This window comes from Dasypus novemcinctus, chromosome 20 (genome assembly GCF_030445035.2).
Source record: "Dasypus novemcinctus isolate mDasNov1 chromosome 20, mDasNov1.1.hap2, whole genome shotgun sequence".
Classification (NCBI taxonomy): Eukaryota; Metazoa; Chordata; class Mammalia; order Cingulata; family Dasypodidae; genus Dasypus; species Dasypus novemcinctus.
In genome coordinates, this window is record NC_080692.1 from 42,684,675 (window position 1) to 42,711,596 (window position 26,922).

Below are 26,922 nucleotides of genomic sequence, written 5' to 3' on the forward strand. Positions count from 1 at the left end.
GATTTGGGAAGGATGCCCTAATTTTCCTAGCCCCAGGTCAACTTTTTTCAGGTCCCCCCATATCCTAATCCTTAACCTTCTCCACTCTCTGGTTCTTCAACTCTCAAGAATTCACCAGCAAAAGAACTCACCTAAGGAAGAACTGAGATTCAGAAGTTAAGTACATACTGCTGCATCTGTAGCAGTCCTTGACCTGCAGCGATGGCAGTGAGTGGCACTGTTTTCATACAGGCATCCTCGCATTGCTGTAAATGATTGTTCAGCTACCCCATACTGACAGGTCCTCCAGCGTAAAGCCCAATGCCTGGGATATAGTAGGCAGCCAAACTGTTTGAGTTAGTCAATGAATACATAAACTAATCACACTTTGCCCCCGCTCAAGAAAACTGTCAATTGGGTCCAGCTTTCCCCCGACTCAAGTCTGTAAAAAGAAACAATGTGACCCCTTTTCTTTCCTTAATCCTGGATGTAAGGAACCTATCACGTAAGTAGCCTTGACTTTCATCAATTTTTTTTTTCTAATTTGCCATCTTGTATTTAATTGGCACATTCCATCTGTATAGGACATCCAGCCTTCACCCGCATAACATTAGAATTGCTCCCAAGGACCAAGCAAAGGGAGAGCATTTTTAAAAATTTGCCTTGATTTCTTTTCTATTTGGAAGAGTTTTTAAATACCTGTGATAATCTGTTGCTATGCATTTCTAAAGAAGCAACCTTATGCAACCAACTTGAGTAAACACATGTAAATTATCCCACAAATAAACCTTATTTTTGAACTTCAATATAAAAACAATGTATAAATTCTGAGAAATTATTAGTATAATCTTTAAAATATTCCAGACTCCTAGAATTAGCTAGGTAGATCTCTTCTATTTGTCTACGGCAATGACCCAATAAGGTGGTTAATCATCATTGGACTGATAGACAAAAAAAAAAAAGTCACCTAACTATTTAAAGAGGGACCTTAACAAGAGATAAAAGGATGGACTTGCTGCTGGAGGATTCTAAGTCCAGGTAAGAACCTTTGAGATTCTCTAATTTCAACATTTTTCTACACAAGAAATTCTACAAATTTAAAGAAAATATTTTAATGGTCATGATTAATATTATAAATTTTATGCTTAGTGTCTTCTACACACCTATGTTTTAGGTCTTAAAATAGGAGATAGATGAGCCTCAGATTTATGTACTCTTAAAAGTAAGTTACAGAATATATTTATAATTTCAAAATAAAATTTGAAATCTTGTTCCTATAATTTTCTAGACAAACTGAACTTCAAGTGTCTGAAAAAATGGACCTTCACTGCCATCCCTAAACGTGCTACAAGGCAATTATTTTCACTCATAGCATAGAATTATTCAAGTAGGCGCTCTAGTTTTTTTGTTTGTTTATTCCACCTGAACTGAATAATGAGAGGGAGTGGTAATTAGTTGGCAAACATTTTAAAAAATGGAAGGTTTTCTAGATAGTTTTCTCTCCAATTAAATCAGAAAAATAAAAATCTGCTCAGTACAATTCTTGGCACAAACTAAGGGCTCCCTAGCTCTGCCCCCTTCTCCAATGTGGGGAGGTGGCGGCCCTTATGAAACAGCTGTTGATATGGTCAAAGCAAGGTGGGAGGTGGAGGAGTCCAACAAACAAGCTCTAAGAGGTTAGTGATTGCTGTTTCCCCTTTTCCTCCTTAGCTCCACAGGTTCATGCTAATAGCAGGTCTCTTGGCCTGCACTGCTTTTATTCTACCCTGAACTAGTAAAAGCTTGATGCAGTCTCTTTGTGTCCTGGAATCTGGAGGTGCCAAAGGGTAAAACCAGGTGAGATTTTCCCCATCATGCTATATAGCTAAATGTTTGTGGTCCTGTCATGTAAACATCTGGTGTCCCAAAATTAATTTTTATGCCAGTTGTTTGGAACCCTGAAAAAAAAATATGTCCAGAGAAAAATATGTTAAATGTTTCCCTGTCGGGCTTAAAATGTTACAGTAAAATGGAAAGCATGGTGTTGAGAGGCAAACTAAATTCAGGATTAGAGTGGACTTATTGGTATTCTACTATAGAATTATTGTGACTCTAGCAATGGAAGAAATTATATCATTGATGTAGAGACAGTGGCTGCGGGAGTTGCTGAAGGCAGGGAGAGGGAAAAGGAGGTGTGATATGGGGGCATTTTCAGGACTTAGAGTTGTCCTGAATGATACTGCAGGGACAGATGCTGGACATTATATATCCTGCCATAACCCACTGAATGGACTGGGAGAGAGTGTAAACTACAATGTAAACTATCACCCATGCGGTGCAGCAGTGCTCCAAAATGTATTCACCAAATGCAATGAATGTTCCACACTAATGGAAGAAGTTGTTGATGTGGGAGAAGTTGGGGGTGGGGTGGGGGGAATGGGGTATATGGGAACTTCTTAAATTTTTTAATGTTATGTGATCTATGTATCTTTTAAAAAAAAATAATGAAATCTATTCATGTAAAAAAAAGTCAGAAAAAAAAGTGAAAAGGCAGCGACTCAATGGGAGAAAATGTTTGGAAACCACATATTTGATTAGTGTTTAATATCTAAAATATGTAAAGAAATCCCACCACTCAACAATAAAAAGACAAACATCCCAATTAAAAAAAAAACTTTAATAACTCGTTACCTTTTAACCTTTTTAAGAAACAGGGGGAAATGCCTCTATTTCCCTTTTTTTTTTCCTGGGTATTTTATCCCGGGACCTGGAAGAGAGGTGTGGAATGGCAGTCTGGGGAAAGAGCCGGGAGTAAAACCACAAGCCATGAGAAAGGAGGCTGTGCAGCCCCAGCAGCTAAGGAGGAGCAAGGAAGGAGGAAAAAAGGAAACCTCCAACTGGGTCTGTGGAAGGAAAGAGGAAAGGAGAATTTCTTTGGCCTCCAGAATGTAGATAGCTGTTCTTCCTTAACGGATATAGCACCTGCATTAGCAGAATCTTTTGCCCTAAGTATGGTGGCAGACTCTGGAGTATAAAGATAATTAAGCCCCTCCAGGGGCTCCCAGCCAATACAGGGAAGCTCCGTGGCCATTCAGGGCATATGTGTCAATGTAGCAGTAGTGTGGGAAATGTTCTTTCAGCTGGGGCGTTATTTCCCAGCTGCTAAATAGCCAGATAGTGAGTTGGCTTAACAATGGGAAGTACAGCTTTTGCGTGAGGCATGATTCAATCCCCAACACAGGAGTAGCTGGGGAATAGTGAAAAGGTGTAATTTTTTGTCAAAACTACAACCAAGAGATGAGAAAAAGCATAAAGGGAGGAAGAGTTTTCTACTGGGGCCAGTAGTTCTGATGGCTGCAGGTGCTTATGGATGAATTGGGAAATAAGACTAAAATCAGGGGCTGGGTTTAGTTTGTGGAGTTCTTCAAATGGGAAGTGTGAATGTTATTTAGTCTGATACAAGGGCCCTTTGAAAGATTCTGAGGATGGATGGGTGTGGTGTGGTATGCTAGAGAGAAGGCTGGAAGACAGGACAGCCAGGAGGTAATTACAATAGCCAAGGATAGGAGTGGTGAGATACTGGTCTTCAGGAATGTTCATAGGTCATACAGAAACTGATGTTCATGGGAGAAGTCACACGACATGTGTCCAAAGGGCTGCTTAGGACTTTGAGACCACTAAGCCACTGCTGTCCTCCTCGTCCCGCTCCACCCGGAACTGAACACAGGCAGGAAGTGCAGGCATGTTTGGAACACGTGCTGCAAGGGAAATAACGGATTTTCTTACACATACGGGGGTGTGAGTTCCTGCATTCATCCATATCTTTACACACACTCATATATACATAATTGACAATATCCTCAGACATTATCATTTCTATATTTAAACATCATCCATTCAATATTCAATATATTATTATCTTTATATATTTACTAACACAGGCAATCACTATATTGCTGATGTGGGAGGGCTGGGGAGCAGGGCATATGGAAATCCCCTATATTTTTTGTGTAACATTTATGTAACCAAAGTTTCTTTAAAAAATAAAATACATTTAATAAAACTCTTTTTGATTAATGGATACACACATAAAATAAAAAATAACACACTAAACATATTACATAATAATGTCTTGTTAATTATATATCATGCTGATACGATCTATACATAAAAAATGGTTTAAATACATAAACATGTCCATCCGTACATGTGTGTACAGACAAGAATATATATATATATTTTTTTAATTTGTTTCTCTCCCCTCCCCACCCCCAGTTGTCTGCTCTCTGTGTATTCTTCTGTGTCCACTTGTATTCTTGTCAGCAGCACCAGGAATCTGTGTCTCTTTTTGTCGCATCATCTTGCTGCGTCAGCTCTCCGTGTATGTGGTGCCACTCCTGGGCAGGCTGCACTTTTTTCTCACTGGGCGGGTCTCTGTGAGGGGCACACTCCTTGCGTGTGGGGCTCCCCTATGTGGGGGACACCCATGCATGGCACGGCACTCCTTGTGCGCATCAGCACTGCGCATGGGCCGGGTAACCACACGGGTCAGGAGGCCCTGGGTTTAAACCCTGGACCTCCCGTGTGGTAGGCGGACGTTCTATCAGTTGAGCCAAATCTGCTTCCCAAGAATATATTTTCTAACCTCATTTAAAAGAATGACTCTAATGAACACATTGAATCACTTCACTAGTCTTTGCAGTAGGGGCTTAACAACTCTCCAAATTACAATTCCCCTTACAGTTTGATGGCAGACTGCACTTCTAGGAATTTATCCTACAGATAGACTCACATGTGAATAAAATGATATAGCCCACATTAACAATTTTCCCGGGAAGTGGACTTTGGCCCAGTGGTTAGGGCATCCGCCTACCACATGGGAGGTCCACGGTTCAAACCCCGGGCCTCCTTGACCCGTGTGGAGCTGGCCCATGCGCAGTGCTGATGCGCGCAAGGAGTGCCCTGCCATGCAGGGGTGTCCCCCACATAGGGGAGCCCCACACGCAAGGAGTGCGCCCCATAAGGAGAGCCACCCAGCGTGAAAGAAAGTGCAGCCTGCCCAAGAATGGCACCGCCCACATGAAGAGCTGACACAAGATGACGCAACAAAAAGAAACACAGATTCCCGGTGCTGTTGATAAGGATAGAAGCGGTCACAGAAGAGCACAGTGAATGGACACAGAGAGCAGACAAAGGGGGGAGGGGGAATAAATAAATAAATAAATCTTTAAAAAAAAAAAAAGAATTTTTCTAATGTGAAATATTTAGATACAACCTAAAATGTTGGTGTACGTGGTACTTGATAAATATATTATGGACAGTGGAATATCCAGGACCCATAAGAAAAATGGAGGCCCTTTATAAAAGGAAGTTATAAGCATATACAGCTTACTGGAAAGTTAGAGACCAGTGTTTATAGTATGATAAATTTGTACCTTAAAAAAGAAAATAGTTCGTATCTTATTTAAAATGCATATTTATTTGCAGAAGATTAATTAAAAGCTGATAATATTTGTCCCTTGAAAGAAAACTAGATACCTGGGAGACAAGGGTTAGAGGTAAACTCTTTCCTACAGGTCTTTTGGATCTTTTGCCTTTTCAACTGTCGGCATATATTTTCTCTTCATAAATAAATGAACAAAATTAAAATAAAGTAGGATCATGATGGTGGTAAGGTCAGGCATGGCCAGCATCTGAGAGATACTTGGAGTACACTTCGCCCTTTTTTAAGGAATCCAAATTCTACCTGCTTCTTGGACCTGGTTCCTGGGGGATCTCTTCTATGGACACTTCTTAGGTCACTCCAATTACAATTCATTACACTATTTTTGTATTCATTTTATCTATTTTTTGGATCCACCTTGTATCCATATTATTGTCTCAATATATAGAAATTATTTTTCTTATTAACTTCCGTAACTTAAAATTTTGTTCATATAATCTATTGTGGTTCTATATTATGTTATTTATTTGTTGTTTAGAACTTTTTTTCCGTAAGTAAGACCTGAATGAATGTTAATGGATTGATCAGTTGGTTGTTTTTGATCTTGCAGTTTTTCTCATTTCTGAATGGGTTATTGTTCAAGTGAAATAAATCCTACCTTTTCTCTCTGAATAGGTGATCATTTCAAATCAAGCACTGATAACAACTGAAAAAAAAAAAATTTAAGTGATATCTGTGGTTCCACGATGGACCAAAATAATCATTTGAATGACACAGCAGAGGAAGAGCCATCAGGCAAAAGGAAAACTAGATCCTGCAATGGATTCAAGGTAGAACAGTTTCAGGTTTCCAACTTAAAATAAATGAATCAGGAATTTTTATTTAAAGCAAAGGTAACCAATTGGTTAAAAAAAAAAAAAAGAATATTTTTCAAAGTAGAGTTCTCAGTTGAAGCATAGATTAAAATATTTCAAATATCATGTATGTTAGTTTAAATCAGTCTTTAAATCTGATTGAGGTATTTCTTTGGTGAAATTTCAGATATTTAAGAGTTTATTGATGGGGAAAATTTAGAAATATTTTGATATCATCTATTTGGTTTTTGGTGTACTGAAAGTTTTTCATAAATGTGATTGAAGTAAAAGAAAATGTTATATAATGGATAATATGTAAAAATATATTCTTAGGATTGACCTAAACGCTTGAAAGATTAATTGGTCTTGTGGCTCACTTTGTGGTCTTGACACAAAATACAGTGTTTTCTATTCTGGTGACTTAAACAGCATATGGTAGTCTGATAGAAAAGAGATCAGCAATTGTCATCTAAAGGCCTGGCCCAGAGACTGTGTTGGTAGCTTAGAAAAGCCATTACATTTTTCCGGATGCAAGTTGATCAAAAGAATGACCCTGTTACCCTGACTCTTGTCACAAAACTGTGGGGCTTTGAATAGTATAGACTGGGTGGGGATTTAAAGAGACAGGAAAGAGGACCCCTTAAGCCCAGAGTTACATGAAGAAACCAAGGCTCAGAGAAGTTGAGAAGTTTGCCCCAAGCTTGCCTATTGAAAACACTTGCACCCAAGTCAAAGCCCTTAACCCACAATAGGGAAGACATGAGGAAAACAAAAAAAATCAATCATGGTGACATTTTACCAATATTAAGAGTTGTAACTCAGTTGAACCTGTAGTCTTGGCCGGGTCAACAAAGACCACAGAGATCAGACGCAATTGCAATAAAGTTATATAAGGGCCCTTTCAACTTTTTCCAAAGAACACGAAGTCTGTTTGAAATTACTGAAATAGCCAGTTCTGATGAAATATTTGAATAATATTTAAGCAGCATGGTAATCACCAGGAAAGTTATTGGTTAAAGCAATTGTATTACTATTGTCCAGCGGTAACTGTGTATGCTGGTGTATTGCCGCTTCTAAACCCTGAGTGTTACAGGGATTTCACTTGAAGGAGCAGAGCATAACCACATTGCCTGCTTATGGAATGTTGTCCCTTTGTTAAATATTGTTGAATCGGGTTTGTGAAGGTCGCATTTAGAGTTTTTACATTCATAGTCATAAGTGAAACGGATCTTTTATTTTCCTTACTTTGCCTGGTTTTGGTGCCAAAGTTATGCTGGCTTTGTAGAATAGGCTGGGGGAGGACTCGCTCTTTCTATTCTCTGGAAGAGGTTATATACATATGGATGATCTTTTCCTTGAAAATTTTGAAAATTTTCTATACTAGGTTGTTTTTTGTTGTTAATAGAAAAAAGGTCAACTACTATCTCAATGTCTTTAATAGAATACCACTCTCCAAGCTTTATTTTTCTCTTTCAGTTTTGGAAATTAATCTTTTTCCAGGCATTTGTCCATTATGTCTAACTTTACAATTTGTTGGCAAATGGTTTTTGATAGTATTCATTTATCTTTATCAGTTCTAGGTCTTAGTTTAAATTTTCATATGATTTCTTCATTAATAAACAGGTTATTTACAAATGTGTTTATATCTTCCAAATACATAGGGATTTTTCTTTATAATTTTTTGTTATCAGGGTCTATCCATAATTTCCTTGTGGTCACAGCTAGGCATAATCTAGTTTTGGAAAATTTTTTGTGAAGTTTTGCAAATGTTTCTTATGTACTTGAGAAAAAAATGCATTTTCTTTGACCTGATGGATAAAGAATTCTGTAGATGCAAGACTAATGTTGTTAAAAGTGGTGCCAAGTTCTTCTCTGTCCTTGCTAATATTTTGACTGTTTAACCTATGTAACTGTGAGAAAGAGAAATGTGTTGAAATTTCCTATTACGTGCTTCTGATTTTTGCGTATTTATTTTGCAGCTTTTAAGTGCATTTATATGTTTTATATTCTAGATAGATATTTGCTTACATAAATATGTAGAAATCTTCTCTATCTCTTAAAATGCATTTTGTCTAATAGTAATACAGTTCCAGGAGATGTCTTTTAGCGGTTGTGTTTTCTTATCCTTTACTATTAAAAAAGCAAACATTTACTCATGCCTTACATATGTCTCTGATAAAGAGCATATGGCTGGTGGTGGTTGCTTGTTTTTTTTTAATTTGAACTGAAAACCTCTGTCTAAAACTAGTCAGTTTTGTTAATTTACATATATTGTATGAATTGCTATATTTGGACTTGTTTCTACCACCGTAATGCATTATGTCTCTTTTCAACGCTTTCTTATACTTTTTGACTGATATCTTTATATTTTCTGTAATAAGGCAGACACTGCAGCATATTCGCACATATTTTAATACACCTCTTCACCTTCCTTTGTATTGATGCTATCTGGATTTTAAATCTGTGCATTTTTAGATATTATGAATATGTTACCCCTATCCTCCCTTTTGGATTTTTTTAAAAGACAGGTTTACTAGGGTTTATTATGTACCTTATTTTTCAGATCTCATCCAACATCTAGATTTAGTTCTCCTCTTATTTAAGTAATTTCTCCAAAACTCCTTTCAGTAGGAATGTTTCTATACCAAAATTTGGTGAGGCCTTATATGATTGAGAATACATAGTCTCATACTTGAGTGACAATTTGGCTAAACATAAAATTCAATTTTTTTTTAACTTCAGTACGTTAAAAAATTCTATTTATCCATTTTACATTCATGTTTGCTGTTGAAAAGTGATCTGCTCTTCTCCTTGAAAACTTGAGGTTTGTTTTGGTATTAGAATATCTTAGATTTCACTATACTGCGTCTCCTTTTTCCACATGAATTCTTACTAACCTCTCCTGTTGGGTGTTCTATGGGCCCTTTCAACCTGAGGCTTTTTATCTTTGTTTGGTATTGGGAAATTTATATTTATTATTCATTTAATATATTCCTCTCTCCCAATTTAATTTTTCTTTTAAAGCATTATCTAGATATTGACAACTTAATTCAAATATGTGTATACCTTAATTCTTCATATATATATATATATATCTCTCCTAATTCATTCTGGATGAGACCCTCAATTTGATTTTCAAACTGATTCTTTCTACTTTTTATCCCACATATTATCTTATTTTTAAAACTATTATGTTTTTCATATTTTCTACTTATTCTTCTTGACTTTATTTTGCCATTATTTTATTTACTAATATTTTCCTTATCTCTTTTGCGTATTTGTTATACTTGAACTCTTAGTGATTGTGGTCTAAAAGAGCCACGTTTTATAGTGTCTACATCCCAGTTTGCTTTTCTCCCTCTTCTGGCATGATTTACCTTCCATGAAGTGCTTGTTACTTTGGCCTGGAGTTCATATTTCCCTGGTCACGATGGTTACTCTGCCTGGTCATGTAAACAGGGGGAAGGTTAAAGAATAGATCCTTGTCTGTGGGAGCCCAAGAGCTTAGGAAGAGGGGTAAGGAGATGAGCTTTAGGGGAAGGAACATGAGTCACCAAAGAAATTCATTTCATATCCTTTTAAAATTTCAGCTCATTAGTGAGATCCTATTGTGGCCAAGGTGTTTAGATTTGTTCCTAATAAAGCCAATTTAGGAAGATACTGTGAGGATTTTGAATCCCCTTTTGAGTGTTTGTTTCATCTTGAGCCGCTCTTGTTTTTAAGGTTTAAAATGGACAGTATTTCTCTGAACTATTGAAATCTCCCTTTAAATAGAACAGGGTTTATATTGGCATGTGCTCGTGCTTGTTTTAATAAGACGTTCTGTTAATCTCTGAAATTCCTGCCTCTTTGATTTCCCCAATCAGTATTTAGATAAGAGTTTGCCTCTGTAGTTCTCCACAATCAATAAATAATGTCAATATGCTTATCACTGATCTGTGGCACCTATCATGGTGCCTGGAACAAAAATATGTTTGGCTGTTTTTGTCTGGACGAACACTGTGTAGATAGATGGATGAAGTGCAGCATTCCCCAAATCAGAAACTGTGGGGAATTTTTGAGAAATGAAAAGTAGAAGGAATCAGTAAAGAAGGAGACCATGGTCCAAGACAAATGCAGAAGGAGAAAAACTGCAAAAGATGGATGTGGCTTCTAGGGGGCTTCAAAGGCGGACGTCGCTGATAATGGGGCAATGGGTCGTAGGGGAAATGGACAGGTGATTATTTGGCGTACCCCTCTCACGCAATAAGAAGAAACATGCACATGCCCTGGTTGAGCGTTCTCTCCCCTGTGCGTCAATCTACCCCACTTAGTCCGGGCAGCAACAGAGGATTCAGACCTGGTGGGTGCAGAAATTTCGAGTACCTGAACAGTAACCCTCAGGAAGAAGTGGAGCCCCTACAGCAGAAAGTAATTGTTGACTCCTGCTAAAAACGATGGCGGCCTCTCCTCCACAAATGGGTGTCACAGCCAATATTCAGAGACAAGGCAATGGGAACCGACACCTGAAACAAAGCAGGCAGCACAGGACCACAGGTATTTGAAATTTGCCTCTTTTAAAGAAATGCAGCAAACTCAACATATGGAAGAATTCACCCCCCAACAAAGAAAAGAAAAAAAAAACCCACAAAAGAACAGGATTTTAAAATTAATATAATTATTATTCTAAGAGGGATAAAATTAAAACTACAAAATTAATATGCAAGTGTGAAGGGGGTATCAAAACTTGGTAACTGGCAAAGAAAACTATATAATGGGCATATAAGCTAATGAAACATTTGAAAAGTGAACTAATGAGCTGGAAATTCAAGCTGTAGAATTTTCTCGGACTATGCCACCGAAGATGAAGAGATGAAATGAGTTTAATTCTGTGTAAGTATATATATATATATATATATATATATATATATAGTATATGCTTATATAGGATCATATAAATATCAAGACAACATGACATTATCTTCCAGAGAAAAGGATTTTGAGTCTAGAATTATGAGCACAGCCAAACTCTTTATCAAGTGCAATATGTTCAGATATGGAAGGATTAAATTTTTTATCACCTCCAGACTCTGGAAGAATTATTAGTTGATGTTCTCCATTAAGAACAACAGCAATAAGGGGAGGAAAGCAAAATACAAGAAATAATAGTGACTAAAGAAATTGGTAAAATCATTGGTATATCTAAATAATTGTTTCTTGTTAAAAAAAAAAAAGCTGGGATCAAAATCCCAAAAAATATCAAATAAAGGACAGGTTGAGAAAGAGAAGGAAGAAAGGAAAGTAAAAGCATCCAAACTTTTAATTAAAAGTCAGTTTAGGGACGCAGATTTGGCTCAATGGATAGAGCATCCGCCTACCACATGGGAGGTCCAAGGTTCAAACCCAGGGCCTCCTGACCCATGTGGTGAACCTGGCCCATGCGCAGTGCTGATGCGTGCAAGGAGTGCAGTGCCATATAGGGGTGTCCCCCATGTAGGGGAGCCCCATGCACAAGGAGCTCATCCCGTAAGGAGAGCTGCCCCATGCAACAAAAGTGCAGCCTGCCCAGGAGTGGGGCCGCACACACGGAGAGCTGATGCAGCAAGATGATGCAACAAAAAGAAACACAGGGCAGCGGACTTGGCCCAGTGGTTAGGGCATCCACCTACCACATGGGAGGTCCGCAGTTCAAACCCTGGGCCTCCTTGACCCGTGTGGAGCTGGCCCATGCACAGTGCTGATGCACGGAAGGGGTGTCCACAGGGGTGTCCCTGCACAGGGGAGCCCCATGCACAAGGAGTGTGCCCCGTAAGGAGAGCCGCCCAGCGCGAAAGAAAATGCAGCCTGCCCAGGAATGGTGCCACCTACACAGAGAGCTGACACAACAAGATGACACAACCAAAAGAAACACAGATTCCCGTACCGCTGACAACAACAGAAGCGGACAAAGAAGATGCAGCAAATAGACACAGAGATCAGACAACCAGGTTTGGGGGGCGGGGAGGGGAGAGAAATAAATAAATAAATAAATCTTTAAAAAAAGAAAAGAAACACAAATTCCCAGTGCCACTGACAAGAATAAAAGTCAGTTTAGCTATTTTAGAGTGAACCTGGATTCAAAACTTCACTCTACTACTTATTAGCCATATGACCCTGGGCAAGTTACAACCTCTCTGAACCTCAATTTCCACATCTGTCAAAAGAGTGATAATAAAACCTACTTCATAGGGTTGCAAGGATTATTTAGGTTTAAAAATGTATAATGCTTGGCACACAATACTAAGCAAGTGTTAACTTTCATCAATGGCGTCATTATTCTGAATATAATAAAGACCAAGGAATGGAAAAAAAAGGAAATAAGAACACATAATAAATTTAAATAATCAAATAAGACTGGAAAAAAATATTCCTTGGCTAATGGCTCTTCAGGCAGTGGCATCTTCTTCTTCGGCTTCAGTCCTCACATTTCTTTCTCTCTCTGACTCTTCTTCAGTCCTCTTCTCCCTTATAGGACCCTTGTGATTATACTGGGCCTACCTGGATAGTCCAGGACATTCTTCCCATGGCAAGACTTAATCAGGCAAGCAATCCCTTTTGTCCTGTAAGGTAACATGTTCACAAATTCTGGGGATTAGGACTTGCATATCTTAGGGGAGGGGTGAGAGCTATTATTCTATTTACCTCAGAAAGTGAGTGGCACTTTTGAATATAATTACAAAAAATTAACTCCTGACAAGTGCCAAAATACTACTTCTAGATATTGGCAGATGTGACAATCTATTGAAATCTTTTGTTTTGTATTTTGATGAAAGCTTTTCTTTTCCCTAGGAGTAATGTTTTACAGGCAAATTTTTATAAAATATTCTTATAAAGGTATTAAATAAGTCATAACAGAAAATATTTTACAGTTTTTATTTAAGAGGTGGAACCCACTTCATCCCAATATTTTCTTCAATGGTAGACTTTGTTTTTTATTAATATTTCAAAGAGTTCTTCTACTCGAACCTGTACACTTTCAAACAAATCAAGTGTAAAAAGAGCAGAATGTAGGACCTTAAGCGGCTTTTCAGGAAGTATGTCAGGGATTTCCTCCCTGCCTGCTGTTACAGAATAAAGACCTTTATACTTCTGGACTTCTTGGCTATTTTCTTGGCGACTTTTAATTTCTGCTTCATAGTGTGCTTTTGACATATTAATTCCTTTATGGAGTAGCTTTAAGAAATTATTCTCAATCTTTCCAAGTTCTGTCCATATCCAGTATGATTATCATTTCCATTATCTTTGATAACCAAATATCTCAATAAATTTAATGAAGCCATGATCTATCTGAGTTTGTTATAAATCTGTTTCAGCAGGCTCTGAGAAAAAAAGAACCAAATTTAGAAGGGAAATCAGCTGTGGTCCTGTAAACCATTTGTTGTTAGGGATTCTCTTGGAGACACATCAGTTTGACTTTTGGTATTTTGAACACTAAAGGCTTCCACACCTGAATGATTACTTGTATTCAATAAGCACCTAAGCAACATATATTTGCCTTGTGAATCCAACTTGTTATTATACAGCCAAAGCAAAGCTAAACCCTTTTTCCTCAAAGTCTCAATGTGGCAAAGTGTCATTATTTTCACTAAACCCTGAGGTACAGTAAGAAAGCTCTTGATTTTTAAATACTGATGAAGTAGACTCTTGTCTTCCATCTTCAATAAATCGTTCTCCAACAGAACTCTTCTGTTCTTTGCAAAAAGACTTCAACATGTCCCATGTTAAGTTGCAAAAGGTGCAGTGGGCTTAAGACCATTGGAAGTTTATTAATACTGACACACATACAAATACTAGATATGCCAGAGAAGCCATAATTGTCTTCATCTTCCTCAAATTCAAGATAATTCCAAATCTTCTTTTTCCTTCCATAACTAAAAATCATTTTGGGAAAAGGGTCTCCAATTGCTCATTAAAAAAACTATTATTTCCAATGCAAAATCACCTTAAAGGATCATTTTCAACTTCTTCAGGCTGTTCAAGGAACTGTGCTGTCAGCAGAGGGCATTTCAAGCTTTTGAAACAAAATTTCAGGAATTCATACTTTAACTTTTCATTTTCCAGTGAAATTTCTTCACTAACTTCTTCCACAAAAGGTTTAGTGAACTTTATTAAGAACTTACAACACTAACAAAGGCCATAGTCATCTGATTGTATTTGTTCTTTTGAGTACAGAACAGGAGGAAGAGACAGCTGTCTCCAAAGGGTAGATACTGCTAATCCAACTGAATATACTTTGTTGTTCTGGAGTTTTTGAACCACTGTCTGTAAAGGTGGAAGTAGAAGAATAAATTGGGCTATCTGTTTTCCAGAGGGCTCTTCAGTCAGTTCAAGCAAACCTAACAGTAACTTCTCTGGATTCTATAACTTTACAAATAAATTAAGCTTCAGAAAATAATCTTTTCTTTTAAAATCTTCCTTATCATTTCACAAAAGGCATCAGACAACAGAAACAACAAGATTTTAACCCATGTTCCTGATGATAACCTTATTCTTTACATTTTGAATCATTTCCAATAGCTGGTCTGTGAGTCCTTCATTTACACAACTTTGGTCTGCTAACTGAAAAGACTGAAATCTTCTTTAAAATCTTGCTCTTCTAGGATCTGACATCTTTTAATTATGGAATGAAGTTCTTCCACAGCCATTTCTGGTTATTTTTCCTAGTTTCAGTGCTGAAAACGCATCACCGAACTAAAACGTACCGCCAGACTTCTCCTATTGACCATCTTTTAACTAAGATTTGATTAAGGCTCATTTATTTAAAAATACTTTCCAAGAGTTGCCTATGGGAGTTAGACGTGTTCCCCTCGCTCTGCCTCCCCGTTGGAAGCTAGACAGGGCCCTTGGACATCTGTCAGTTCCCTTCACCTGCCTCATTTCCTTCTCCAGAATTGACTTTCCTGAGGGTCTAGAGTGCACAAGACACTGCTCCTGAGAGATCTGTGCTTGAAATTTGCAGCCAGGATGAAGGGCAGGGCAGCCCACAGAGCCCTGTGTGTGATAGAGGGTGACCTGTGACGAGCAGGGCCCAGGGACAGCTGAGGGCAGAGAAGGGTGGGTCTCATTGTGGGAACGAGGCTGTAAAGGGAAACTGACACCACGTTTTAAAAAATGCCTACTGTGTGCCTGGTGCTATGCTTTGGACACAAGGTACACAGAGTCCCTTCATTCTAGTCTGGGAGAAAACAGGTAAATGATGATACTGGGAACAACCTTCTCATCCCCCATGACAACAGTGGCTTCTGTAGTAAATAGTTTATATGGATGTTCTCCTTTAATCCTCACAACTGTCCTAAAAGATAAGATTCTCTATGGTCCTCATTCTGTAGATGGTGAAGCAACTAGACCCTTTGAGAGATTTTGCCAGTACCATAAAATTAGGAGTGTGAAGCCGCAGTTCAAACCTGAACATGTTACCTCCAGATTCCCTGATCTTAAGATAAGAAAAGCTATCACATGAAATTGATTTTTGGTTTAGACATCCTGAACCTAATTCTCATGGACCTCACAGAGCATCTCACTGATACTCTTGTATCTTTGTGGAGCCCCCCAGAGGCACTGGGGTAGGGACCACGGGAGCGTGACACCGGGACTAAACTGCATTGTATTCCAAAAACAAGCAGCAGCAGATGCCAGGCACCAAAAAGCAAACATTTTCTTTGAGGATCATTCTTATGGGTCTATATACCATTGCCCATAATATGGTTTATAAGCTCAAAAGAACCTGGCAGTTTCAATCCAAGGACATGATATTTTAATTACAAATTGATGAGAACTAATGGAGCCTGACAATAAAAAGGTAGCCCTTGCTTAAGAGAGGGAATGTTTATCAAGAAGTTCTACATCTGAATGAAACTTCATAGATCTGGAACAAATGAGAACGATTTGAGTATCTCCTGCTATTCTTCAGACACCCTGGCACCTTGAACATGCCCAGCAGGATATGTTAGTTCTCTCTGCCACATGCCACCCTAAGCATTCCTTCATTTCTTATGTCAATAACTTGATTTTTTTTCACTGATTAGACCTGGGAATTTTTCATTATTTTTCTTGACTTAAAGACCATAGAAAACTATAAAATATCAGAATTGACTATCCTTAAAGAAAATCTTCATAATTTTCACCTAACTCTATGGGACCTATGTCATATCTTTCTCTTATGAGTCTTGTTCTTCTCCTCCCCAACTTAGTAAAACTGGTTTTGATACTCTTTCATCTTTTGTGTTTTGTTTCCTATTGACATCCTATATCTTATCCATGAATTCTTAGTTATCTCTAGCAAGTTGTATCAATTCACAGCTTTTCTCCAGTCCTTTCATCTTCATGGATAGCATGTATCATTGGGCAGTTTTCTCTGCAAGAAGGAAAATACACACAACTTGCCAGCCATGGAAGAGCTAGTCTGACCTTTTATCTCTTTCCCCCAAACTGGTCTGTGTAAGACACATAGTAGGTTCTAGTTAAACAGAAGTTCAACACTTATTTTTCTGGTATCTTTGTGGCAGGCATTGTTCTAAGCACTAGGGACATAGCAGTGAACAAAAACAGACCTAAAGAATCCTGCCCTAATGAAGCTTACATTCTAGGGAGGGGAACACATGTTAAGCCGAAAGAGGAAGAATATATGATGTGAGAGGAAAGTGATGTAACTTTAAACGGGGTGCTCAGGGAACACCTCACTATGAAGGTGACAATGAGCCAAAACCTCAGGACCTGAGGGGGTGATAGGATTATGATGATAGGAAAGAGCTTTCCAGGCAGTGAGAAAAGCAAGAACAAAGACCTGAGGCAATGTAATCAACCGAATGCTCAAGGTAAGAGCAGGTAGATCAATGGGACAAGTCATTTAAAGTCTTGGAGGCCACTGAAATATCTTACATTTCGCTATGCTGGAGATGAGAAGACAGTGGCAGCAAGATCAGGTTTTCCGTTTTGAAGACTTACTCTGGCTGCTACATTGAGAAGAGACAACTAGAGGCCAAGCACAGAAGCAGAAAGATCCTTTAGGAGTCTATTGCAATAATCTAGGCTCAATATGGTGGGAGCAACCTCTAATAGTGGAGGATGCAGTGAGAAGGTCATTTTTCAATAATGGAGCCGAGAGAAATTAGCTTATAGCTGTGGGTGTGGGCTGTAAGAAAAAGAGTGAATCATTACATTTTATTAAAATGAAATTAAAATTAAAATACCTATAACCACTGAGTCTTAAGTTGAATGTCAATCATTTGTGTAGCTCTTAGAACTCCCTTTTTCCTCCTCAAAGCCCTATTTTTCATTGCTTTCCTGGAAAGGCTACCTTTGAGCCACTCCCTTCACAATTAGTCTATGCTATTCCCTTGAAAACAAAGACTAGCTTGTCCTGGTGACAGTTTGAGACCATTACCTAGCTTCTTAGAAACTGATTGCTGACAGCAATTAAAAATTAACAACCTTGACTATACTGCTCTAATAATATGATGCTATAATCAAATTAGGAAATGAAGCCTTATTAGTAGAGTGATAATGAAGTTAAAAGAGCTAAAGAAGTACAAATTGGTCTGGGGAATAGGTGAATATGCTTTTTATGATAAAAACAATGTTGTGGTCTAAAAAGAATAACTATTTCAATTCCATGCACAAATAGACATCATCTAGCCCTTTGGGTTAATCATGTTTTTTTTTTCCTTTTCCTTCCGGTTTTTTCCTTAGGTGTTTTTGGCGGCCCTGTCATTCAGCTATATTTCTAAGATACTGGGTGGAATCCTTATGAAAAGTTCCCTCACTCACATAGAAAGAAGATTTGAAATTTCCTCTTCTGTTGCTGGCTTAATTGATGGAAGCTTTGAAGTCGGTAAGTTTTATTTCAACTTAAATCATTATTTAGTGATCAGATTTGCAGAGGTAAAAACTGTTCCTACCTGCTCTACACCAGGGCTCCTCAGTCAGCAGGGACTTTGCTCTCCTTGCCTGTGCAATTTGGCAAAACCTGGAGACCATTCTGGTTGTCACAACTGGGATGTGGGCGTTGCTACTAGTGTCTAGAGGTTAGAGAGCAGGGATACTACGGCACATCCTCTAATGCCCAGGACACCCCCACACCAAAGAACCAACTAACCCAAAATGTCAATAGTGATGAGATTGAAAAACCCTGATCTACACAAACTCATTGCTTGCCGACTAATACATCGTAGGGTTTTATTCAACGCTGAAGCTATTTAACAGTGATTATTTGGACATGACTGTAGGTTTTACTTATTTCTTTGCTTAACACTGTTTCTTGGACCTTGTGATTTCTAGCTAGTCCAATCTTTAGTTTTTCTGAAGTACATCTTCAAGTCATTATTTTTCCAGAAAGAGGTAGATGAGGACTGTGGTTAATAGTATAAACACAAGAATGTTCTTCTACCACAAGGTGTTAAGAATATGGTGATATATGGGAACAAATACAACTAATGTAATTTTTAGACTATAGTTGATAGCAATATTGTAATATTTTTTGTAGCAAAAGCAAAGAAGGTACTATATCAATGCTAAAGGTCAAAAAAAGAATATGGGGTTTAGTTTTATGAGATCTGAGTATGATTAAGCATTTTAGTTTTCATTTTCTTCATTAACAAGGATCTTGGCTGCATCATCTAAATCTGTGCACATTTATGTATCTTTTAGAGCACTGGAGAAACAAATGAGTTTGTTTTTAGGACTAAATGAGATAAATGTGCCAGATTTTTTTAACTTTATTGAAATATATCATTCATACATGAATGATAAATATATGGTAAAATTTGTAAGTTTACAAAACAAACATCATACAAGGCACCCACACATCCCACCACCAACATCTTGCATGGTTGTGAAACATTTGTTACAAATCATGGAAAAGCATCATCAAAACATGACTACTAACTATAGCCCATATCTTACATTTGGTATATTTTTCCCCCAACCTACACTCAATATTAGTATTATATATTTGTTACCATTCAGGAGAAAACATTCTCATATTTGCCCTGTGAACCACAATCTGTCATTCACCACAGGATTCCCTGTGTTATACAGTTCCACGTTTTATACCATCCATTCAAAGTAGTTACTCAGCAGCTCTCATTTCATCATCAAGTTGTGCTGTCATCACCTCAGTCAATTTTAGAACATTTTCATTACTCCAAAAAGAAAAACCCCATACCCTCTTATACCCCCATTGTTGTCCCTTAGTATTGAAAAAAATATCTTCTTGCCATTGCTGCAAACTATTACGATACTACTGTTAACTATCGTCAATAAGTTAGATTAGTTGTAATTTTTCCGTGTATCACCATATACATAACACTTTGTAAAATAATTCCTAGATTATTCCCTAGTTTCCTTTCACTTGACATTTACTTCTACCATACTGCCCCTTTCAGCCAAAATGACATTTATAAATCTGCAGTGTTTATACTTATTATAATGTGTGTGACCATCAACTCTATTCACTTCCACACTTTTACAATTCACCTTACTAATAATGCTACGTACATTAAGCATCATCTCCATTCTCAACTCACCTTCTACTTCCTAGGTACCTATACTCTAGAGTTTACCTCTATGAGTTTACTCATCATATTTAGTTCATTTCAGTGAGTCCATACAATATTTGGACAGAATTTTTTAGAGTAACGCTTCCATAATTTGTTAAGATGCCTTCTGTCTGTTATTTTTTGGAGTTGAAATAAAGTTTACTTAAAAAAAAAAAAAAACTTTGCCAGAACAACAACAAAAAGAACTGAACACATGGCATATTTTCTAAGCCCTTGACTTGTTAGAAAATGTACTTTTATCTTTTGCTATCATATTCAAGTGATAATTTGTCTAGACTTAAAAGTTCAAAATCTTGTTTCCTCCAAATATTTTAAATATTTGTCTTTTTCATAAGACTCAATATTATATATGAGAAATCATTACCAGTATGATTCTCATGAATGATTTGTATCTTCTCTTTGTCCTTGAGTTTTAGAAATTTTACCCTTTTTACATTTCTTCTTGGGAGGGATGAAGGACTTTGAAGGCTCACATCTTTTCACTCACAGAATTTATTTTCTATTTTTATGGATTTCTTCCATCTATTTTCTCATTTCTTTTTTCTGACACATCTATAAGATGAATATTAAAGTTTCTTTCTAAATTTCTATCTTTTCTACTGTATGTTCTATCAGTCCTCTCTGATGCTGTTTTCCATTTTTATCATCTTAGGCTCCAATGTGTACTTTTTCTGTCATACTTTAATTGACAATACTTCTTTATTCTCTAATTAATCTTCACCTGCCAGTTCTTATTCTTAGGCCTGCCCCATGCCCTTTGCTTCTCTGGAGATAGTGACTGAAGTTTAGAAGTTTCTCCTCTCTTCAGTTTCCTTGTTTAATTCCGTTTCTTCACCGATCACGCTCTGCTGATTCATTTTGGTGCGTTTCTTTCATGCCATCTTTGTTCCTCAAATGTTCAGTGATTCTTGGTTGGTTGTTGTTAAACACGTAGCTCAAGGTGAATCAGCACTGGCTGTGCCTCACTTCGTTTAGAATGCTCCTCTTTCCCTCTTTAGTCCAGCTAATTTATACTAAACTGTAAATTCTCAGAAGCATTTCCTCCAGGAAGCTTTCCTGTGAGCTAATTTTAGCTCCCTCTTCCTGTAGTCTAATAGCACCTAGATGCCTGATCCATTTTAATTGCTGGTAGGTAGTTCTTCGAATGACGGGTAACGTGGTTTATTCTCTTATATTTCCAGCTCATAACACCATGGCTGGTACATGGTAGGCATTTAATGAATGCTGAGAGAAATAATAAATGTGTGGATGAGCACTTTCCCTCAGGTCAGATATATTCTTAATCATTCTCCATTTTAAGACAATCCAGTCAACTCCAAATTTCCCACCAAAATTTTACTTCATTAATATTGCCCAGTAATTCCAGTGATTTATTTTTTTACTTAAAACCTATTTTATTTATTATGAGAACCATACACATTTATAATGAGTGGTTTATGTATGAAAGTTTCACCTTCTCAGTTACATGGTCTTTGAGGGAAGGTAGTGGGTCTTATGTTTTATATGTATCCATTCTAGGACCATCCTTCTACTGGACACAAAATATTATTCGGCCAATTTTTATTGCAGTGGCAGAGTAGGTGTACTGAGTGGTTGAGTGACTGCTATGCATATACAACTTTCCAGGGTCAATCCCAGTTACTTCCTAAAAAAATTATACACACACACCAGAAAAAAAAAAATTGCAAAAGTAGAATACAAATATTTACTGCAAGGAATCATATCAAAATAATTTTGTTTTCTTTGTAGGAAATTTGTTTGTGATTGTATTTGTAAGTTACTTTGGATCCAAACTACACAGGCCAAGGATAATTGGAATTGGTTGCTTCATTATGGGAATGGGAAGTATTTTGACTGCTTTACCTCATTTCTTCATGGGATAGTAAGTGTTAATCAGTTCTGTGGCATCAAAAATCATTTGCTTGTATAATGGTAGAACTTAATTTCTTTTTTCCTTTTTCAATAGACAGTTACCTTTTGAAAAGAACATCTGCTAAGTACGTGTAGAAACAGGGTATCTATTCTATGTAAGAGTTAATTTCCTGCTTTATCTACCATGACTTTCGTAGACCTTGAAATATAAAAAACCTCGTTAAATAAAGTGTATGGTTGCAGGAAATAAATAAGCTGCCTGTGAATTTTTAGTGTAACATGTAGACTTCATGTATTTGCTTCTAGATTTTGATGATATTCAACAAAGCTTCACCACCCAACCCGCTGCAGGATGGTTATCTCATGCTATTCTACCATTCCACTTAGACTTTCTCCCTGTGAGAGGATATTATGATTAGGGTCGGATGCTCATGACAGAAAACCTAAAGTAGCTACGGTTTAAATAACACAGACGTTTACTTTGCACATAAAAGTTCATGTGGCCACCCCAGGGATGGTATGATATGCTTCTGTTTTATTGTATTGCTCTGCCTGGCACGGCCTCGACCCCATGGTCCAAATTAAAGCAGTTTTGTTCCAGGCAACAATTGGAAGAAGGGAAGGAGAGAAGAAGCAGCATCGAATGGTAGACATATGTTGAGGCTTACAAACTATTTCCAGAAGCATAAACCTTCCACCGACCAGTTGCCAAAGTTACATCTCAACACCCAGATATAAAGACAATGAAAAAAATAGACTCTATTCCAGGCTGCCATGCTACCAGCTAAAAACCTGCCTTCCATTCCCATGGAGGGAGGGAAGAATGCACACTGAGAGACAGGGACCAGTTTCTGCCAGAGCTACCAATCTCTTCCTCATTGCCAAAAGCATGCCGTTTTACTCGCCATATTACTTCCACAAGTACTTTCATGTTCCTCATACCACCTCTTATTGCTTTCATCACATTATGCTCTCTTGTACCTTCTCAAATACCTTCTGTATTTGTGGCTTCTTCATCAGGCAGTAATATATATATATTCTAAAACCAGGACATTTCATATCATGACCAGAATACAAGCACTCCTAGAATGATAGCAACTTGATAACTAAACTTTCTTGGTTTAGAAACCAAGACCATCCAATGGTCTTTTTCTTTCATCTATCACCAGTCCTAAAATACAGGCTTGAGAATTGATAAAGAGGATTCTGGTTATTTGGAGAATAGAGTGGTACAAATAAAGGGGGAAATTCCCTGTATTTCTAGGAAGAGAGAAAATATCCAGTAGATGAGCAAACTTTTAAATACGATGATACTCTTACAGTTACAAGTATTCAAAAGAAGACAATATTGCTCCATCAGAGAACTCAACATCAAGCTTGTCAACCTGCTTAATTAATCAAGATATATTACGCAACAGAACATCACCTGAGATCATTGAAAAAGGTAAGTATTAATAGTAACCCTAATAATTATTCAAAAATCTACAAATTTAACTACATCTCTTTAAAAAATGACCATGATAATCATCAGCAAAATCAATTTTTAAAATAATGGGAAGAACATTTGCATTTTACATACAGACAAAATCATAGCATTAAAGTATATAAAGCTTTTAGAAGTAAATGAGAAAAGATTTTAAATAGGAAAATTGGAAAATAACTTACGCATTTAAAATAAAGAGGGAATTGACATAAATGTGAAAACTGTGCCCTTACTCTTATGAAAAATGCAAATTATTGTACTAAAGATTTTTTTGTCTATTACAATTTGTAGTTTTAATTCATAGTTTGTGTTATAAAGTTTTTTTTTTTACCACTTCGGCAAAGTTAAAATAAAAATAGGCATACCTGATTAACTCAGCCTTTCTATTTTTTTTTGGTCTTAAGGAAATAATCATGGATGTGTATGAGGACTTATTGACAATTATAGTCATAACCTCTTTGCTTAACACAATGAACAAAAGATAGTTTGTGATAAAAAAAATAGATGGTAGGTTAACTAAATTGTGAAACTTCTATTCTCCACACTACTATGCAGTTATTTATATGTTATGAAATAAATCTTAATAATATGGGAAAATTGTCATAATATGCAGTTAAGTATAAAAATAGACTATACTATGAACTTTATAATATACGTAAATAATATTAGGCCTATTTATATGCCCTAAAAACATGGAAGATACATGACAATCATTAGAAGTGACTTTCTATGTATGGTGCGGCCACAGCTGGTTTTTACTTATTTTCTTTGGGCTTTTCTATATTCTCAAACTTTGTAAAGTGAATATAAGCCACTCAATTAGGAAAAAGCAAAAAATTTTTTCATTTAATTATTAAATGAAATAATTAAGGAGTTTGAGCAATTGAGTCTTCAATAAGAGTGCTAAAAATTTTTTTGAAAACAAAATGCTCTTTCTTCACAGGTTGTGAAAAAGAACCTGGGTCACACATGTGGATATATGTACTAATGGGTAACATGATTCGTGGAATCGGGGAAAGTCCAATAGTACCCCTGGGGATTTCTTACATTGATGATTTTGCTGCAGAAGGACAGTCTTCTTTTTATTTAGGTAATGTACAGAAAATATTAGATGGAGTGATTAACTGTGTCTGCCCTTAAAATAATAGTGTTACTAAATTCATTCTTTTACAAATTAAAAAAGTTATTTAGCAAAATCGACCGTGTAATGTTACTTTAAAAAACACTGAGGGAATAAGAACGATGTATCGTTGGCATCTGATAAAATTATTCTGTAATATTTTTAGGTATTTTGAATACAGTAGCAATGGTTGGCCCAATTACTGGCTTCCTGCTGGCATCTCAGTTTGCTAAAATGTATGTGGATATCGGATATGTAGACCTCAGTAAGTACAATCAGAACAAGGTAACATGATAGTGCTTTTGGGGTTCAGGTCCCCATTCTTCCAAATAATTTAATTGACTCTTTCAATAAGCCTTTTGCTTACTATTCCTCCAAACTTATAAGTAGGAAATAAATGTACCAGTAAGCAGAAAAAAAATAAACCCCAACTTCTGTCGACATCATGCTTTTATAAGTAATTATCAAATGAGAAAATTTTAAGAAAGTTGACCCAAAGCAACCAAAATGAAAATGTTCCTCTCCCAGAGCTGATGGTCCAGTCAAGGAGACTGCAGTTTTGAATGGATTCTGATTTGGATGTTGCAAGGCAAAATTTCCAGTTTCCTTTGCTAAAGCCTCCCCTGCACCTGTGTGGTTGACTCATGGCTGAAGACGTTTGACAGACTGCCCTGTGAACTTGGTTTATGGTCCTTTTTCCTCGTCCTAGCGCAAGGCTGGGCACATGGTGACATTCAACAAGTGCCTGCTGAAAGAGTGTATAAAGGAATGTGTGCATAAATGGCATCTATGACCTAGTTCCTTCTTCCTGCATAGAAAAAAATAGAGGCCATGTTATGGAAACTGCCTCAACTTCCTTCACATCTACCTGCCCCGTAGCCATCTTTATTCCTTTTTATCCCCATCTCAGTGGAAAGGTATGTCTTCTGCCAGTGTAATCTGCTGCACCGGGGGTTCAGATTCTCCCTTTCTGACTCTTGCAGAGATCTAGTTGCATCTTCAACCTCTTCATCTCCACCCTCTCTCTCTCCTTAGCAAATACACTGAAGCCTCTCCAATCTTTTTAAAAATATGGAAAGGTTTCTCCCCCAAAACAACTTTCTAGCTGATTTTGTTTTGTCTATTCCTGTTCCTAGTCAAGCACCTTGAAGAAATAATTCTATTTTAGGTGTCTTCACCTTCTTACTTGCCATTCATCCACTTTCAACCTACTCTAATCTCAGTACTTTTTTATAACTTGTCTTAATTGTAATTTCTAGTACTTGCTCATTTTCTCCTCCTTAGAGGTCTCATATCTGCCTAAAACCCAACAGGTCAAAATTTGGGCTCACTATCTTAGCTCCAAACACACTTTGTTCCCTGTATTGCCTTTCTTGATAGCCTTACTTTAATTCAAACTATTGCCTGAATTACTGTATAACCTTTTATACGAAGGGTCTGCCTCCATTCTCACCCATTCTCATCCTTCCAACACACTGCTTCCAGAGCAATCTTTCTAAAACAACTCTGATGCATGCCATTCATTTAAGATACTTCAGTGGCTTCTCATTGCACTTAAGGATAGAAGCCAATGGCATACATGGCTCTGTAGAACCTATAATTTTTTTTTAATTAGAGAAGCTGTGAGCTTACAAAACAATCATGCCTAGTATGCAGAATTCCTACACATCACCCCTCCACCAACACCTTACACTGTTGTGGAACATTTGTAAGATTGTGAAAGAACATCAGACTATTACCACTAACTATGGTCCATAGCATGCACTTGGTCTATCAGTTCTTCCCTCTCTATTTTTCTTCTACTGTTTTCTAATATAGACCCCATGCGCTAACCATGCCAAACTAATTGTAGGTCTCTTAATGTGCCCTATAATTTCACACTGCCCTCAGCTCATACTTGGAAACTTCTCTCCCTTCTCTCTCTGCATAGTTCTTCAAGTCTCTTCCAAAATATGGCTCCTATCCAGAGAGGTCTTACTTCACCACTTCCCACTGGCCCAAAGTTAGGTGTCCTCTCCTTTCCTCTGTTCCTACTGATCATCAAGAGTATGCCCTTATTGTAGCCCTTATCACAATGAGCCCCGAATATGTGTGTACTTACCTGCCATCTCCTTTCGAACATGACAGAAGGGCATCTGTCTTAACATAGAAGTAATTAGTGTTTGTTAAGCAATATATCTTATTTTCTATTTCACCAGGACTTCTAATAGATCACTCCAAGGGGATCAAAAGTTTCATTTTCAAAAGGGAGTTGACATCACAATAGGCCAACAGGAACCTCAAATTTGAAAGTGTCTGCTAATATAAAACTAAATCAAGTTTCTGATGCAATGTTATATATCTTCTATTTTAGATGTGTGGATCAGAGTAGGTTCACAATCTGTACATTATTGCTACTCATTCACCTTCAGGTTTACCACTGATTTTTAATATTAAGGTGTAAGAGTACAAAATAGATAGTAAATGTATTTTAGATGATGATCTTTTATGCTCTCTACTCTATTCAGAAATTATTACTTGCAGCACTTTGGAATCCATGGTGATTCTATTTCTACCACTGAATATTCTAACCTATTATAATGTATTTTCTTATTCAGTGATGAATGTGATCTGAACAT

At 37.1% G+C, this 26,922-nt stretch overlaps 1 protein-coding gene, 1 long non-coding RNA gene and 1 pseudogene across 5 annotated transcripts in view; 1 reads left to right on the forward strand and 2 right to left on the reverse strand.

The window, feature by feature from the left end:
* Positions 1-258, reverse strand: part of LOC139437093 (uncharacterized) — a 73,374-nt gene extending 73,116 nt beyond the window's left edge. The window contains exon 1 of the long non-coding RNA XR_011646678.1: positions 132-258. This is a non-coding gene — a long non-coding RNA (uncharacterized lncRNA). The remainder of the gene's footprint in view (positions 1-131) is intronic.
* Positions 259-396: 138 nt separating this feature from the next.
* LOC101428569 (solute carrier organic anion transporter family member 1B3) overlaps positions 397-26,922 on the forward strand; it is a 59,074-nt gene continuing 32,548 nt past the window's right edge. For 3 of the 4 annotated variants that reach the window (XR_009182100.1, XM_004473230.4, XM_004473232.2), the window contains exons 1-8: positions 946-1,017; positions 1,690-1,815; positions 6,077-6,231; positions 17,962-18,103; positions 21,579-21,711; positions 23,024-23,145; positions 24,128-24,274; positions 24,471-24,569. Coding sequence is in view for 3 of the 4 variants with exons in the window: in XM_004473230.4 (XP_004473287.2) it covers positions 6,148-6,231; positions 17,962-18,103; positions 21,579-21,711; positions 23,024-23,145; positions 24,128-24,274; positions 24,471-24,569 (727 nt within the window). In the remaining variant the exon portion in view is untranslated. Of the gene's footprint in view, positions 485-945; positions 1,018-1,689; positions 1,816-6,076; positions 6,232-17,961; positions 18,104-21,578; positions 21,712-23,023; positions 23,146-24,127; positions 24,275-24,470; positions 24,570-26,922 lie in introns of those variants that run through there. The other variant, XM_071210210.1, reaches the window with a different exon arrangement.
* LOC139437066 (glomulin pseudogene) lies at positions 13,146-14,918 on the reverse strand (annotated as a pseudogene).